The sequence below is a fragment of the Panthera onca genome, chromosome B3, assembly GCF_046562875.1.
Source record: "Panthera onca isolate mPanOnc1 chromosome B3, mPanOnc1 haplotype 2, whole genome shotgun sequence".
NCBI lineage: Eukaryota > Metazoa > Chordata > Mammalia > Carnivora > Felidae > Panthera > Panthera onca.
In genome coordinates, this window is record NC_138344.1 from 42,187,835 (window position 1) to 42,203,232 (window position 15,398).

The following is a 15,398-nucleotide window of genomic DNA, read 5'->3' on the forward strand; positions in this document are numbered from 1 at the left end:
CAATTTCTTTCAAGTTTAGTGATCTACTCAGATTTTCTCAGCATCCTTTTTGTGTCTATTTTCAATTTATTTTTTAGTTTTTGGCTTCAAGCTTTCATTTCATTCTCTTAGGATTTTTAAAACGAGTTTATCTGAAGTTCTGCCTCATTTTCATTACCAATAATTTTTTTTTTTTTGCCTTTTTTTACTTTTCTTTTTTCTTGATCAAACTTACCAGAGATTAACATATTAATTTTTCCAAAGCAGCAGCTTTGGGTTGTGTTGATTCTATGATTTCTATTCCATTACTTTCTCTTGACTAAAATCTTTTATTCTCATCTTGTTTTACTTTGCACTCTCTGAGTAAAGCACACTAAATTGTTCCACTAAAAATGTATATCTGAAATTCTCCTTGTAATACTGTCTTTTTCCTTTAATTATGTTAAACTAATGTCAGGTGCACACAGGTTTCACAACTTATCATCCTGGTGAATTGGTCCTTCTATCTTTATAATGGCCTTCTCTGTCTCTACTTCAGTTTTTTTGGTCTTAAGTCCTATTTTGTGTGACATTAAATACAGCTTCTCTAGCTTTAACTAGTTTCCAAGGGCATTATTTTCTATATGCCTTTAACCTTTCTTCTGTCCTTAAAATGTGTGTCTTTTAGAAATAGTACAGAGCTATATAATATGAGAGCCTCTATTAATAGTTTGATTTATTTTTTCTTGCTAGGATGTCCAATATTTAGAAGTATTTCCCTTAATTTGTACATCTTATATACCATAGGGTGTGTTTCCATAATCCATCTGGCTCAACTACTCTTGCATTGGTCAAGTTGTTTGTATCTCCTCTCCGCTCTTCCTCCTTGGCACTGGTTTGGAAGTTATGCCATCTACTCCTATTCTTTGAAGCTGCGAATCTTTCCCCAACATTTGATTATGAAAAATCTCCAACACAGAAAATGTTGAAAGAATTATACAGTGAACACTCTATACCCATCACCTGGAATTGTCCTCAGTTTTATCACCCACACTTGATTCAAGGTCTAAAGTTTATCAGTGCATCTTACCTTCTTTGATAACAGTAAGATCCATAGGAGGCTTTGACTCTGATCACTTTTTCGATTTTTCCACCATGTTTTTAAGGGGCCTGCAGTTCGTCATTATTACACTGGTTTTGGTGTTACTGCTGTTTTGAGCTAATTGTTCTTTACATTTGCCTTGTATTCTGCTAAATTCTTTCATCAACATTGCTTCTGGCACCATACCTTTGCCACCTTTCTTGAAATAATTCACAGCAGTCTCTATAGCCTGCACTGCAACTTCTGAAATCCTAAATAGACCACACTGCATTCAAAACATAGTTAAAATCAGAGCCAAGTTTCACCTCTCCATAGTAACAATTTCATGTTGATTTGCCAAGGAGACTATAGCCTCAAAAACAGCAAGGAATTAGCATATATTTTCCTATCTGCCCTATACCCAGCACAATAGAACACACATCCTAAGTCGTCCTATACCTGGCACAATAGAACACACATATGAAGTCCTCATGGAGTGAAAGAATACCAGATGGCATGCTGTCTGCAAGCATTTTCTTACCACAGAAGAGCATCAAGTATGCATATGATTATTGGATTGTGCTGGGTCTATTTCACGCTCTGATAAAATATCCCTTTCTGGGGCTCTTTGCAGAGGACCTGAAGCAAAGGGTCATGGAGATAAAGCACATCAGACTCGATCTGGGACAAGTGGCTGTTTTCTGGATTCTAGCTCTCCATGGCTCTGTGTCTTATTTCTGTCTCTGTCTCTCTTGCATCTATTTTCCCCATACGCGGAGCAGACAGGAGCCATTTAATAATCCTTAAATCTCTGAAAACTGAAAATCTTCCAGAGTCTCCGATTTCCGTTGTTCTAAATAAATACCTTCACCAAGCTGGTACTGAGTCCAGAAGCCATTAAAGGATCTGAAGAAAGGTGTGGCAGACCTCACAGAAAGGTCCAGAGCAGGCAGACTTTGAGCAAAAGTGCTGTACAAATTTTTTAAACAGTGAAAGAAATATACTCACTAATGTACCTTATTGAGAAGCTATGTGGCTGATATTGTGGCCTGGCTGGATCTTTAACCTGGCTCTGTGACATGTCTAACCTCTTCACCTTTTTTTTTTTTTTCAACTCTGAATTCGTTCAAGCGCATAGTACATAGGAGAACCAGGTGGGAAAAAACAAAGGCTGGCAAAAATGGCCCAGCCAGTCACCAGGGACAGCTCAGACTTATTATCCCTGAAAACATTCTGAATTTCCAACACACAGTCAGGGAAATGTGACCCCATTGTTTTGTTTTAATTAAAAGGAGACGAATATCCTCAGGAAGTTTTACCTGAACAGTATATGCAATAATGTATACAATTAAACATCTACATAAAATGAAAATGCCTCACTACCTAGACTAGATTTGGTCTAATTAAAAAGTAAATCAAATTCATAAGGAAAAATAATTGCCACTAGGCATAATAAGCTTGTTTTAATTTGGAATCTGAGTAAGGATACACATACCACTACAGGCATGAGCTTCTTACTATAATCTCAGAAAAACGAAACAGACTGAATACGATTGCTTAACCTTCGTTACCACAGAGTAAGACAAGGGGCATCTTTTACTGGAGTCTAAGTATGAGGTTTTCCAGAGGCCTCCAAACTGCAGGAGACACTATAAGAGCAATACCAATGCTCTGATACCATTTGGAATCCCAACACAAGTAAGGTATCTGGGGTGTCACAGAACAGAGAAAGGCAAAACTTCCCGTGGTTCCTGCAGGAAGGAAGCAGACCGACTGGGTAGTAACGGGCCCTTGGGAACACTCAGCCATATGACTTGTTTGGAAAATACAAAACAAAGTCAGTGACACGACATGTGTAGGGCCATTCTCAGACTCAAGGTCACTCAAGGCCTATATTGTAGGCCAAAGAAGCACATTGGATAGGTTCCTTGGGGTTCATTAACATAAGGGGAGAGGGTGTTTTATTTTGTTTTGTTTTGGATAACAACTCAGTTTAGCACAAACACTATGTTGTCCAAGCACCTCTGTCACCTCTGTCAAAGAAGTCAGGTTTTCTTCTTACTCTAGGACATATGCTGGTCCCAGTTACTTCCCACCAAAGTTAAAGTGGGATCAAGGGCCAAGTTGGCATTTATGTTATCCTTTCTCCTCAATGTACTTGAACACAATGCAGTTGATGCCCTACTCAACACATCTCATTTTGGCATATCCTACAGACAAGTGACGTCTGCCCCCAGCTGGCATTCAGCTCAGGTCCCACTACCAAAGCCTCTACAAGCTGCATTCTAGATGACAGCAGGATATTGATGTCAAGACACTCTGGATATTGGGGAAGGGGTTGCTCAGCCAAATGTTTCAACTGTGCTAAGAGGAAGCAGAAGAGGTGGGAGGGGGGGAAATAGGTAAAGAAATATTACCAGAGGAAGAAATACACAAAACCCTTGGAGAAGCTGATCAAAACACAGGGCAAGATCACTTCTAACTAAAGCAGCCTAAGTATGGCTGGGTCTGTCCTGTTGGGCATTTCTAGGAAATTTAACCCTAAGGCCCATGTTCTGTGGGGCCATAATGTATCTGTAAGGGTGCTTTCTCTTAAATCCTCAAGTACTGAGCCCTCCCCTCAAACACCCCATCATTTTATGCATGACAGCCAAAGACCAGATGTGTGGAAGAGTTAAGTATTTAAATTTTTTTTCAATGCTTGTTTATATTTTTTTGAGAGAAAGAGAAGGAAGGAAGGAAGGAAGGAAGGAAGGAAGGAAGGTAGGTAGGTAGGTGGGTGGGAGGGAGTAAGCAGGGGAGGGTCAGACAGAGAGGGAGATACAGAATCTGAAGCAGGCTCCAGGCTCTGAGCTGTCAGTACAGGGCCAGACAAGGGGTTCAAACACAGGAACCATGAGATCACGACCTGAGCCAAAGTCGGATGCTCAACCTACTGAGCCACCCAGGTGCCCTGAAGAGTGAAGTATTTACTGTGTATCCCACACTTTCAGAGCAACAGAGATTTCCTCATACTGTAATAAAGAATGTGAAGCTCTTTTATGCTCTGTTGTTCTAATATAGGAGAGTCTTGCAAAGAAATTCAAGAGGACAAAATCTGGCCCAGTGTGAAAAAGGGATGTTCTGATGGGAGAGGTTTCAGAAGATGGAGCACCTGAGCTCACTGGGGAACTCCCAAGATATCCTAGGACAGACTAGACAATATCTAAGCAGAGTGCTACAGATTCTATGGTCTCCATAGAAGCTCCACGCCCCAACTTGGAGCAGTAGCCTCCATAGTCATCCCAGCACTGAATTTCCAGGCCTCCTGCTTTTCCCAAAGACCACAGATTTGATCCTATACTCAACTGAGGAAAAGCTAACAACCTCACAATTGACTGAAACTAGGGTATATATTTTATGTATATGGCTCAAAAACACCGAAAAGAAGAGCAGAGAACAAGAAAAGCAAAAGAAAAAAACAAAAGGTTATTTACTCTAAGAATCCTGGCTTGTGTTTATGTTCCACATGAGGTCCAAATTGTATCTGGGCTTGAAATCCTCCAAACTCACAAGCTTTCTCGAAGGAGACAGGGTGGGAGCCGTTCAGGATATCATCCCGAGCCTGAAACACAAGAGGAAGCGAAAAGCATCAGGAGCTTGGGGGAACAAGGCAAACTCTCCAGGGACACAATTCTTCATCTGAGCACACCCTCCCTGTGGAGCAAGGGGAAAGTGCCAGCCAAATGGGACGCACTCAGGACTTTGCAGGTGACTGTAGCACAACAGGATTAAAACAAAAGGAAAACAAGTCCTTACCCCAAATTGCCTATAGATAGAATGCATCAGCAGTACGCGGTATATTAAAACTAAAGCTTCAGAAGTGAGTATGAAACATAAAGAGGCAAGAGAAAAATTAACTAGAGGCAAAATCAACCCAATTCCATCCCCAGAAAAAGGCCAGTGTAATACACATTGTTGGCAGGGGGAGAGAGAACTCCAATGACAGTAACTCAATACTACACACATTTAAGGGAAATAAGCAAATTGCACAGTCCCAGAATCAGGAACTTACTATGTCTGAAGACTTTCTCCCGGTTCCTGACCCACCACTGCTGTTTATTCTTCTGTCTTTTCTTTCTCTAGTTAGGTGACCCCCAGACCACTCTCCAACAGGTGCTCTAAGCTATGGCTCTGAGCCTTTAACCAACAAGCATTTTCTTATTGCCTTGCCATCTTCTTTCCTTCTAGCAAACTTTTCCCGTCAAAAGGCCAGACAGTAAACATACTAGACCTTGCAGGTCATGTGGTCTCTGTAACAACTATTGAATTCTGCCACTGAAACATGAGAATACCTGCAGAAAATATGTAAAAGTGACGAGATACTGAAGGGGTTCACCAGTGTGTAACACAAACAAATGAGCTGTATTCCAATAAAACTTTATTTACAAACATAGCCAATGCTATGGCGGCATTTTGCTGATCCCTGCATTATTTCTAAGGGCAGATAAGTAGATAAATGGAAGGAGAGGAAAGGGAAGGAGGGAAGGAAAGAATCTAAGAAGAAAGAGGGAGGTTTTCCTTGAGCCAAAGAAAGACTGGAGACCATCTGGTGTGAAGCCAACGTCTTCCATGTTAGCAAAGTGCGAGCTCTGAAAAGTTCAATGACTTGTCTGAGTTTCGACAATAGGTTAACGGTAAAGACATAAAAGGTTATGAAGAGAGTATCTTTTAATAATGAGAAATATGGATTTTTTTGGCCAACATTCACATGTATTTCAAGACACTAGCAAAGAAAGCTCTAGTTCAATAGTGAGCGAGTTAAGTGCCTTAAAGTCAGGAAAAGAGACAGAGAGATAGTACCAGCCACCGGGTCCCAATCTGAGATGCCAAAGAAAGGCACCATAACCAAACATGTGAGGAATTCCTCAACAGTGCCCAATAGAAACCACGTGCCACAAACACCATGGAGGCCACAGCTGAGTGTCTCTTCACCACAAGCCAGTAGCTTCTTGAAGTCTCCCCACCTTCAGTGAGTATTAAATGCTGTACCTGAACATAAAGCAAGTTCAGCTGCACAGGGTCTCTCGAGTCCACATTCTGATCGGAGTAGAAGAACTTCCTTCTAAGCAGCAACGTTTCATGTTCATCTACCCCTTGTTCTCTGAATGTTCGGCTGTGATCCAGCCAATTTACTGCAACACAACAAGACAGATCTAAGAATTGGGTTCATTCTTCCTCTTAGTTTGAAGGGATTTATCAAAAGAGAAGCGGATTTCTGGAACACCGATATTCAGTTATAAGTACTTCTATTAGAACTGTGCTTTTTAACTTTGCAAAATAATTTCACATACACCGTCATGTACCATGTGATGCACCAAACACCAAAGGAGAGCAAATTCCCAGCCATTCCTCAAGTTCGTTAAAGTCCCACGGTCATAAGAAAATCAATGCTTTATGCCAAGACAGCCAAGTTAGCGTTTTCCTTTAAGTCAATACTGGATACTTCGTCTCATTATGTGAAATAATTTATAAACTGAGTATCAGGAGTTACCTCCACCCCTAGGCAGAAAAGAGGAGGAAAATAAAAGTCATGGGGAGGGAAGGGGGAGGGAAGGGCAGGACACTGAGGGATCAGGGATGGTAGAACCCTGCCTGTGGCCCAGCTTGAATCTCATCCCAGAAAATGCTCACCTGTTATCTGGGTGCACAGGAATGGATCACCCCTCTATATTTTCTACAGCTCTCACTCCCAAAAGCCTCCCTGGGCTTAGCACACAACTTGTGAATAAGAAAGCATTACAAGCCTCACTGGGTTATAACCAACTTCAGCACAGGGAATGTGCGGGAGTGATCTCATCTCCTGCAGAACCTGAGAGAGTATCATGCACATTATAAAAATCCTCAGGATTTGTCTACCATCATCTCACTTGGAAAGAAATATGCAACTGGAAATCAAATGAGGTGAAAAAAAAGAAAAATGGAGAAAGGGTCAGAGGAAATGAAAGCCCCACTGAAGATCAATAAACGTAATGACAACGATGTCATCTTCCCAATGCAGCAGCAAGGACAATGAAAGAAGGAGCCTGGAAAGGTCTACGTGAACTGTGCATGATCCTCGGTGGAATGGGGAATGTCCTGCAACCAGGTGCATGTAGCATAGGCTTTGGGGACACATGGGGTGTACATATTGGCTTTTCCAAATATTAACTGTGTGGCCACAGAGGACAACTTTCCTATGATATAATTACCATTTTGTAACCTCTAAGAAATAATGGATGTCAGCAATGGTCACCGATGGCTATTAACATCACAAAAAAGGACAAAAACCAGATACAACCTTCTGCTGGACGTACACTACACCACAGAAGGAGTCTTTACTTTAAATGTATACACACACACACACACACACACACACACACACACGAATCTGATCAAGTCTCCAGATCCCAGGGGTTACAAGAGACATGTTAGTTGATACCACAACCAATAAAATCCAGATTGTAGAAAACTCTATATAAATAACTATCTGCTTTTTTCTTTCCAGAAACTGCAAGGAAAAAAAAAAAGAGAGAAAGAGAGAGAGAGATGGAGGCAAAGTTGGAGACTAAAAGAGGTGTCACATCATCCAACCTTGTTTGGACCCCAGTTCAAACAAATAGTAAGCTTCTTTAGAAAACAGTGTGAACATAATTTGTTTATGAGATTACTTTTTTAGATGTGAAATGGCACCAGAGTCATTTTTTCCCCTTCTTTAAGGTCTTTTAGTGCCACAGACCAAGATATTTATAGAGGGAATGAATCAACAGAAAACTCCTGCCCTGGGTCCCACAGGTGAAGGGAGGTAGGTGAGGCCCCTCGTGCGCCTGGCCCACATTTCCTTCTCAGACACTCACGGTCATCATCCGTGTGGAGTTTTGCCTTCAGCTTCTCCATCTTCCTCTCATCTCGCAACAGTGTCCTGTCTTTTTTTAGCGTACCCGTCCCTTCCTCTTTCTTTTCCTCAATCGTTTCTTGGATTAAAGAATATTCTTCATAGTTCGTTATTCCTAAAAATAGAAATGAGGTTACAATTACCAGGGATTATGAAGCTGTCACTCCTTCCAGCCAGGCACCCTGTGGTACTCAGAGACGCCCCTTGTAGCAAAGGATCAGGGAGCCACCCAGGGAGCAACATTGAGAAACTGGCCAAAAGGGTGGCTTTTCAGCTAATGAAGCCATGTTTAAAAGGTCACATTCGATTCTCCTAGTTTTCGACAAACAAGTATGGAGTAGAGATCATGCAGAACAAGGCAAGGCAATGTCAACCACGCAGTGGCTGAAAGACCAGGTCTTCCTTTGCATGGAGAGAAGACTAAGACAGGCCAGCCTACTTTCTCCAAACATCTGAAGGGCTTCATGCAAAAAGCAGACGCACTTGTTCTCCGAGGGCATTAAGAGAAGCTACAAGAAGAAAAGTTGTGTAGCAATCAATTGTATGGGCTGTCCCTATCAGTCTTCAAGGAAATACTGGATGTCAGTAATGCTTATACAGAAGCTCAGCCATGGGCAGGAAACTAAATTATAGGATTTGAAACATGCTATCTTCAATTAAAAGGTTCCTTTTGAATAGTTACTGAGAGGGAGGGAGGCAAACCTTGAGAGACTCTTAAATACAGAGAGCAAACTGAGGGTTGATGGGGGGGGTGGGGGAGGGGAAAATGGGTGACGGGCACCGAGGGGGCACTTGTTGGGATGAGCACTGGGTGTTGTATGTAAGCGATGAATCACGGGAATCTACTCCCAAAACCCAAGAGCACACAGTGTGCACTGTATGTTAGCCAACTTGACAGTAAATTTTATCTTAAAAAAAGATACTGAGAGATAATAAAGGGATATATTTCTGCTCAAAAAAAAAAAAAGTTCCTTTTGTTTTTGAAAGGGAAATAAAATCTCTCAGTTTTGACTCAGTGAGACGTTCATGTGTTTACAATAACAGTTAGTGGGTTTACATATTTAGAGAACAGTGTCTCAGGAATGGGAGGAAATCAGTGGGTAAGACACCAAATGGGGATGAAAAAGGAACAGGCATGTAATTAATGGCAAAACAAAAACTGGAACCCAGGCATGCCAATACTCACCGATCCTGCTGCAAATGGTAACCAGGAGCTCCCCAACGGTCTTAGAGTCATCCACCATCACCGTTTTCACGGATCCATCCAGCATCCGGATTTTCTGAGGTCTCTGTTTCTTTTTATATTCCAAAATATCCTAGGGCAGAACCACACCAGCTTTTCACACTACATGGGAAATTAGGTCATCAACTTGGACCCTCTTCTGTAAAAAAATTTAATTTTTCCTAGCACTCTGATTTCCTCCTGCTAAGTTTTCATGAGATTTTTGCCACTAACACAGAAACTCCCATGCTAACAATTAACTGCTTCCATAAAGGTTTCTTAAAAATCTGATAGTGAAACTGTGCCCGGAGAAGTACTTTTTCTAGCTTACGGTTCTTGAAAACTAACCTCTGTTAATTTAAAGTAGCTGATGTCTTCCTGAAAGACTGTGGATGATCTGCTTTGAAGAGTATTAGCAGAGGCAAATTCCTACTTGTCATTGAAAAAGACAGTGGTGTGCTTCTCCAATTATCTTACAGTTATAAGCAGTTTCTAATACATATGTCATGAAGGAATAAATAATGCCCCCATGTTTCTTTACAGTGGTGGCATCAGACCCCAGAGAAGTGATTTGTACCATAATGCCAAGATCAAACAGGGGTAGTGGGCTTGGAAGTCACTTTTAAATGAGACACCTTTTTTTAACTTTATTTCTTAACGATAGAATTATGCAACGGAAAATTACTTGGTACTTTATGGAATACTCAACAGTCTGATATCTGCATTCCATACGCTAAAACCCATTCTCTCAGACGTTAAACTGAGCAGACTATACAACACTTTTTACTCATTACCTCTCTGTACTTACCAACAAAATCATCTTTTGTTACTGTTACTGATTGTTATTAAGCTTACCTCTAATATGGATTTTCTTAAAAAAAAAAACAGAATTCTGATTAATATTCAATATCTGACTACCTTTAGGATTTTTTTTTTTTTTTGCCACTGATTTACCCTTACTTTTTATCATCAGTCACTGGGATACTTCCTATACAGAAAGATGCTGTGTTTTATTTCGTAACTACCAAGTCCAACCATGGCATGTACCAACAGCTGTAAGCACTAACCCCAAGCTGCTTTAATTACTCTGTGGAGTTTCAAGAATTTGGACTGCTGATATTTTCTATCACTACCTGTACAACCCTTACAGAGTACATTACATCAAAACTATAAATAAGTTGCCCTTGAAGCAAAACAGATTGCCGGGTCTCCCTTTTGCTTTGAGGCATACTAATATATTGGCTTCTATGGAAACCCGAGACAAAGTGACCAAAAAAACAAAAACAAAAAACATGACATCTACAGCATACCCCATTTCGCAACATGTAGTAATCCAGTGTTCTGCCTGCTTCCAGCCAAATTCCTTTCCTGGGGTCTTCATCTGAGAGAAACAGCCCATAATCAGAAGCTGGAAGATAAGGAGAAGAGAGAAAAATAAAAGAATGACAATGTAACCATCATGGACTTCCAAGCCCAGAGTCTGCTGATTTGGCAGGATGTGGGTACCCTCCTTTTACCAGACAGGTTTCGTTTTGACAATGCGAGCAAGCCAATGGGCTAAAACAGATAGGGAAGAATGAGACGTGAGCTGTAAAATCAACACCCACAGAGAAGGTTCATGTTTTTTAAAAAGAGTGGGCAGCAGCAATGTCTTGATGTTTAGGCAAACATCAAGAACAGAGCAGTCCAAATTTCTATTTTATGCACTGGGCTTTGTTCCCTATCACTTGCTATATAAAAACCAGGCAGAGAACCAATGAAGAATGACAAGATAGCCATGGAGAAACTAAGGAAGTGACCACTTAAGCCCAAGGGCACTGAGGCAGAGAGAGGCCAATAGAGCCTTTACACTTCAAATAATCCCTCCAACACCCCAACAAAGCATTATAAAAGTCAAGCAAGAGTGGCCAGTGAGAGGAAGACTCTGCCCCCCATTCCACTAAATTATGAATACAGTTGGAAAATAGCTCTGTGTTCTCCACAGAAATCCCATAAGATGATCAGGAAGTATGAGAACGTGGTGGCAGGAGGAAAGCAGTATCATTTCCTGTCTAAAGACTTCTGTCTTAGGGCGCCTCGCTGGCTCAGTTAGGAGAGCATGCAACTCTTAATCTCAGGGTCAGGAGTTTGAGGCCCACTTTGGGTACAGAGATTACATGCGCGCGCGCGCGCGCGCGCACACACACACACACACACACACATAGATCTTTAAAAATAAATAAGTGTAATAAAGACTTCTGTTTTCCTGAATGTAATTCAAGGTAACCTCAGAGACCCAAATGAGGGTCCTAGATCCTAATGTTTCTTAGAAAGACAACTCCAAGATCTATACAGGGTTTCATCTTCACCAGAGCTAAACAGCAATCCAACCCAAAGAAATTTTTTTTTAATCTGGGAGAAAAAGAGTAAAAGAAATGACATAAGAAATGATTGGACAACCAAAATTTGGAGTAAGTTTGGGGATGGGGTATTTTTATTTTTGGGCAATCTAGAAATAACAGAGTGTTTTAAGTAATATAAATAATGCTTTTGGACCAAAAGTTTGGCAGTTTTAGGACATCTTTTTGAGAAAATCAATGCCTACATTTAATCATCTTTGAATATTTGATTTTCATGCTTCCAATTTTTTAATAAATTTTTAAAGTTTGTTTATGTATTACTTATTTTGTGCGTGTGAGACAGACAGGCATAGAGATAGAGGGAGGATCCCAAGCAGGCTCTTCACTGTCAGTGCAGAGCCTGACACAGGGCTTGAACTCACATACTGTGAGATCATGACCTGAGTGGAAATCAAGAGTCAGATGCTTAACTGACTAAGACACCCAGGTGCCCCTCATGTTTCTAATTTTTAGGTTTTATCCTGTTTTCACAGTAAAGGCTTATTAATTTGGGAATAATCCCAATTTCCCAAATGCCAATCAAACAAAAATAAAGGAAGGAAATGTAGACAGTAGAGAAAGGGAAATGGAAAATAAAAACCGTATGAATGGCCGTTGTTTAAACTTGGATTAATAGTGGTTAGCAGTTCAAACTAACAGGAAATAAAACACATTCATAGAGGCTCCCCACTCCCTTTAATGTTGGAGACAAAGTTTACAGAGCCCCTTCAAAGTACTTGAAATGTAAGGCTTGTTGTGTGTTCTGATGGCAGTTCCAGCCTCCTCCAGGAAAAGAGGGCTCCGGTTATACATATGCAGTAACCGCTGGAAGAGGTACATTTGTACTTCGTGGGGTAAATGAGATCAAGTATCAAAAGGTGACTTGTAAACCAGAGAAAGCGATGCTCATGTATGGAAGGGTCATGATGATGGGCGTGACAATGACAATTCAATGGCAGTTTTGGCCACTGTCATCACAAAAGTCAGTTGGGAGGCAAGTAGTGTCTAGGCTAAGAAGACATTTCATTTGAAGCATACAGACTAGGTGGTTTGGGCACCACTCAGAGCATCTGTTTCTTTAGCCACTAGGTAAAGAACATACAAACACATTTCAGGAAGCTGGTGAATAACCAATGGCTTACCTTGGCCAGTTTGCGCCTCAGGTACCCGTTCCCGAATGACTCGACATGCATCGTACACGGCTGTAGATGGTTCAAACTGCATGGTCTTTACCACATTGCAGTGGCGGACACAAATCTTTAAGGACAGGGCCACCATTTTCCTAGATGATGTGAAGATTCTCACTTAGAAGGTCTGGAAAACACAGAGAGACAAACCCTGATGGTCATAATCATCTTGAAAAAACTGCTAGACTCTAGATCAGTTTTAAATAATTGCAGGAATAAAACAGCAATTAAAGAGAACGCTTTGGATAAAAACACAAAAGATTTTGAAAATTTCCAAATAAGACAACAGCTTATAGTTCCAGGACTATCGTTATCAGAGAGTGGCAAGTCGAGGCTCTAGGGAAGAGGATCCGTGGATTTTCACCAAGACTCCTCAGTGATGCTCCCTACTTGGAGTTTCCAACAGGGAGTCCTCAGTGTGAGAAGCAGAGAGCCTTGGGCACCCACAGCTATCTCCTGAAGATGCTTCCGTTAGCAGCCTCAGTGCCCCAGCTCTCTCCCCACAGCTCCTGGGGAGAGAGAACAAATACCAATGCTCTCCTGGGTGCTCCTCAGGGCAAAAAAGTTCCACGACACCATGTACCAGAAGACTTGGTGTCTAGGCCCAACTCCAATACCAGCATCCTGTGTAAATGCAAGCAAGGCCCTTTGGCCACTCTACTTTAATTTCCCCGCAAATAAAGAAGCCACAATGTTAACAGCCCTGCCTAACTCATAAAAGAACCAAACCCTGAGGAGTTCTCAATGGGAGCCCAATGCCCAGCCACCATCAGTAATGACGCCAGAGTGGTTGATTTGAAACAGCCGGTGTGCTATATACATACTCTTCTGGGGTCTCTAAGGGAAGAAAATGCCACTTCAGTTGTTATTTTGTTCAGATAAACTATTGGGATATTTCGCTTCTTGTCCAGTTTTATGGTTTTAGAAAGCATACAGGTTTAGCCTAGGTTTTATTTCATAAGTAACTTCTTTTTTAAAACCTAAGTCCAACAATTTAGTTCCTCTTGTGTGAGTTATGGCTTATTTTGACAATGTGCTCTATTCTGTGGCCAGAAACTTACCCTCAACCCAAGCCAGCCTCAATCAAATGTATCTTTCTCAGGCACAAGAGGGAGGATTCTCTCCTGCACCTGAAACACTGACACCGACTTACTTGGCTGTCATCCTGGCCAACAAAATAACGCACTTCAGAGTTAGTAGTTAGAGTCGTAGCAGCGGATACAGAACATAAATCCACAGCAATTTCAAGTTCTCATCCTTTCCTATCTTTTCTTAGAGAACCTACAGGTAGTGAACCTGAACCCCCACTGCCTTTATGCCCTCTTCCCACTTAAGAATGCAAACACTAAGAACCAATGAGGTAGCTGACACGCAGAAAGGGAAACAGGCTGACCAGGCCCAGGGAGTGGGTGCCTCTAGGGCATCACTTCCTAGCATGCTTGATTGATTGCCAGCTTCCTAACACCAGGTACCTGGGTCAACTGGACACAGGACATTTTTAAACAGATGTTCTGGTGTTCATGGGCAGGGTATTCCTAAAGCTGCATGAATCGTTGCATGAACCAACCATTTAGGCCATCCAACTATAAAGTCATTTTCACATCTACTTATGTTCTGAATGAACTGTCTGTAAAAATATTTCTTGAAGAATGTCAAGACACAGTTCTCAATCAACAACAGCAGTGTTCACGGGGAATCCTCCCCAACTGAATCAGTTTACTACAGCCCGGGCAGTGGCTACATCGCTAACATGGCAAAAGAGTTCAAGTTCAAAATTTTCAGTGATTTTCCACCTACAATATCAAAGACTTTACAATATCATGCCATATATAAAAGGATAGATCCAACTCTGTTTTTATAGGCATATTTGTCTAAACAACTCCCCAATTTGGGAAAATAAAATTTAAACTCTAGACCTAAATTGACAAATTTACAGCAATGTAGAGATCACTGCATGAACAGTTTTCCCCCTGGAGCTGGTAACAATTGTGAGGTTTCCCGAACCGCTGAGATCCCTGAGCATGGCTGGTGGTAACAGTCAGTGGTAAAGGCTATGGGGGTCCTTGCTGTCATGGGTGCCATTTATGAAATGTACCAGGGAGGATGGGATGGTTAATCGCTTCCATTCTCTGGGAATAGCAAGTATTGGAAGGGTCCCTGCATGAAGGCTGCTCTTCCCAGGCTCATAACTGGGCTTTCTGCAGAGCAAATTAATGGTCTTTCTAGCCAAGCCAGGAGGGATTCAATCAAAGGAAAATACAGAGCCATGACATGGGGCTGAAAGAAGAATAGAACAGCAAGAGAGTAAACACTGGCACTCAGAAGGAAACAGAGGATACATAGGGGAGCGAGGAGAAAGGGGCAGATGGAGAAGCAGGAAGCAGACAGCAGCAAGAAGCCTGCCGGATAGAACCTAGGGCTGTGGGTCAACAAGGAACACAGGAGAGCAGCCGAGATTTGGGAAGCAGGAGGAGAGAAGCAGAATGTATACAGCAGTGAGGGAAAATCTCTATCCAAAATATATGGAAAAACGAAAAAGCCACTGACTGAGGTGGGGGGAAGCTGCTGGAGGCACAGGTTTGGGGTGAAAAATCCGTAATGAGTTTTTTAAGGATATATTCAGTAGAGAGGCGGAACAGGGTCAAATACAAAGCAGGAC

The 15,398-nt window shown here is 41.6% G+C and overlaps 1 protein-coding gene across 1 annotated transcript in view; it reads right to left on the reverse strand.

The window, feature by feature from the left end:
• Nucleotides 1-15,398, reverse strand: part of TLN2 (talin 2) — a 438,974-nt gene that overhangs the window by 188,579 nt on the left and 234,997 nt on the right. Inside the window, exons 4-9 of the mRNA XM_078448675.2 lie at nucleotides 12,695-12,866; nucleotides 10,485-10,582; nucleotides 9,139-9,268; nucleotides 7,915-8,067; nucleotides 6,071-6,213; nucleotides 4,516-4,643 (exon numbers count right to left, since the gene is read on the reverse strand). Coding sequence (XP_078304801.1) covers nucleotides 4,516-4,643; nucleotides 6,071-6,213; nucleotides 7,915-8,067; nucleotides 9,139-9,268; nucleotides 10,485-10,582; nucleotides 12,695-12,830 — 788 coding nt within the window. The 5' untranslated portion in view covers nucleotides 12,831-12,866. The remainder of the gene's footprint in view (nucleotides 1-4,515; nucleotides 4,644-6,070; nucleotides 6,214-7,914; nucleotides 8,068-9,138; nucleotides 9,269-10,484; nucleotides 10,583-12,694; nucleotides 12,867-15,398) is intronic.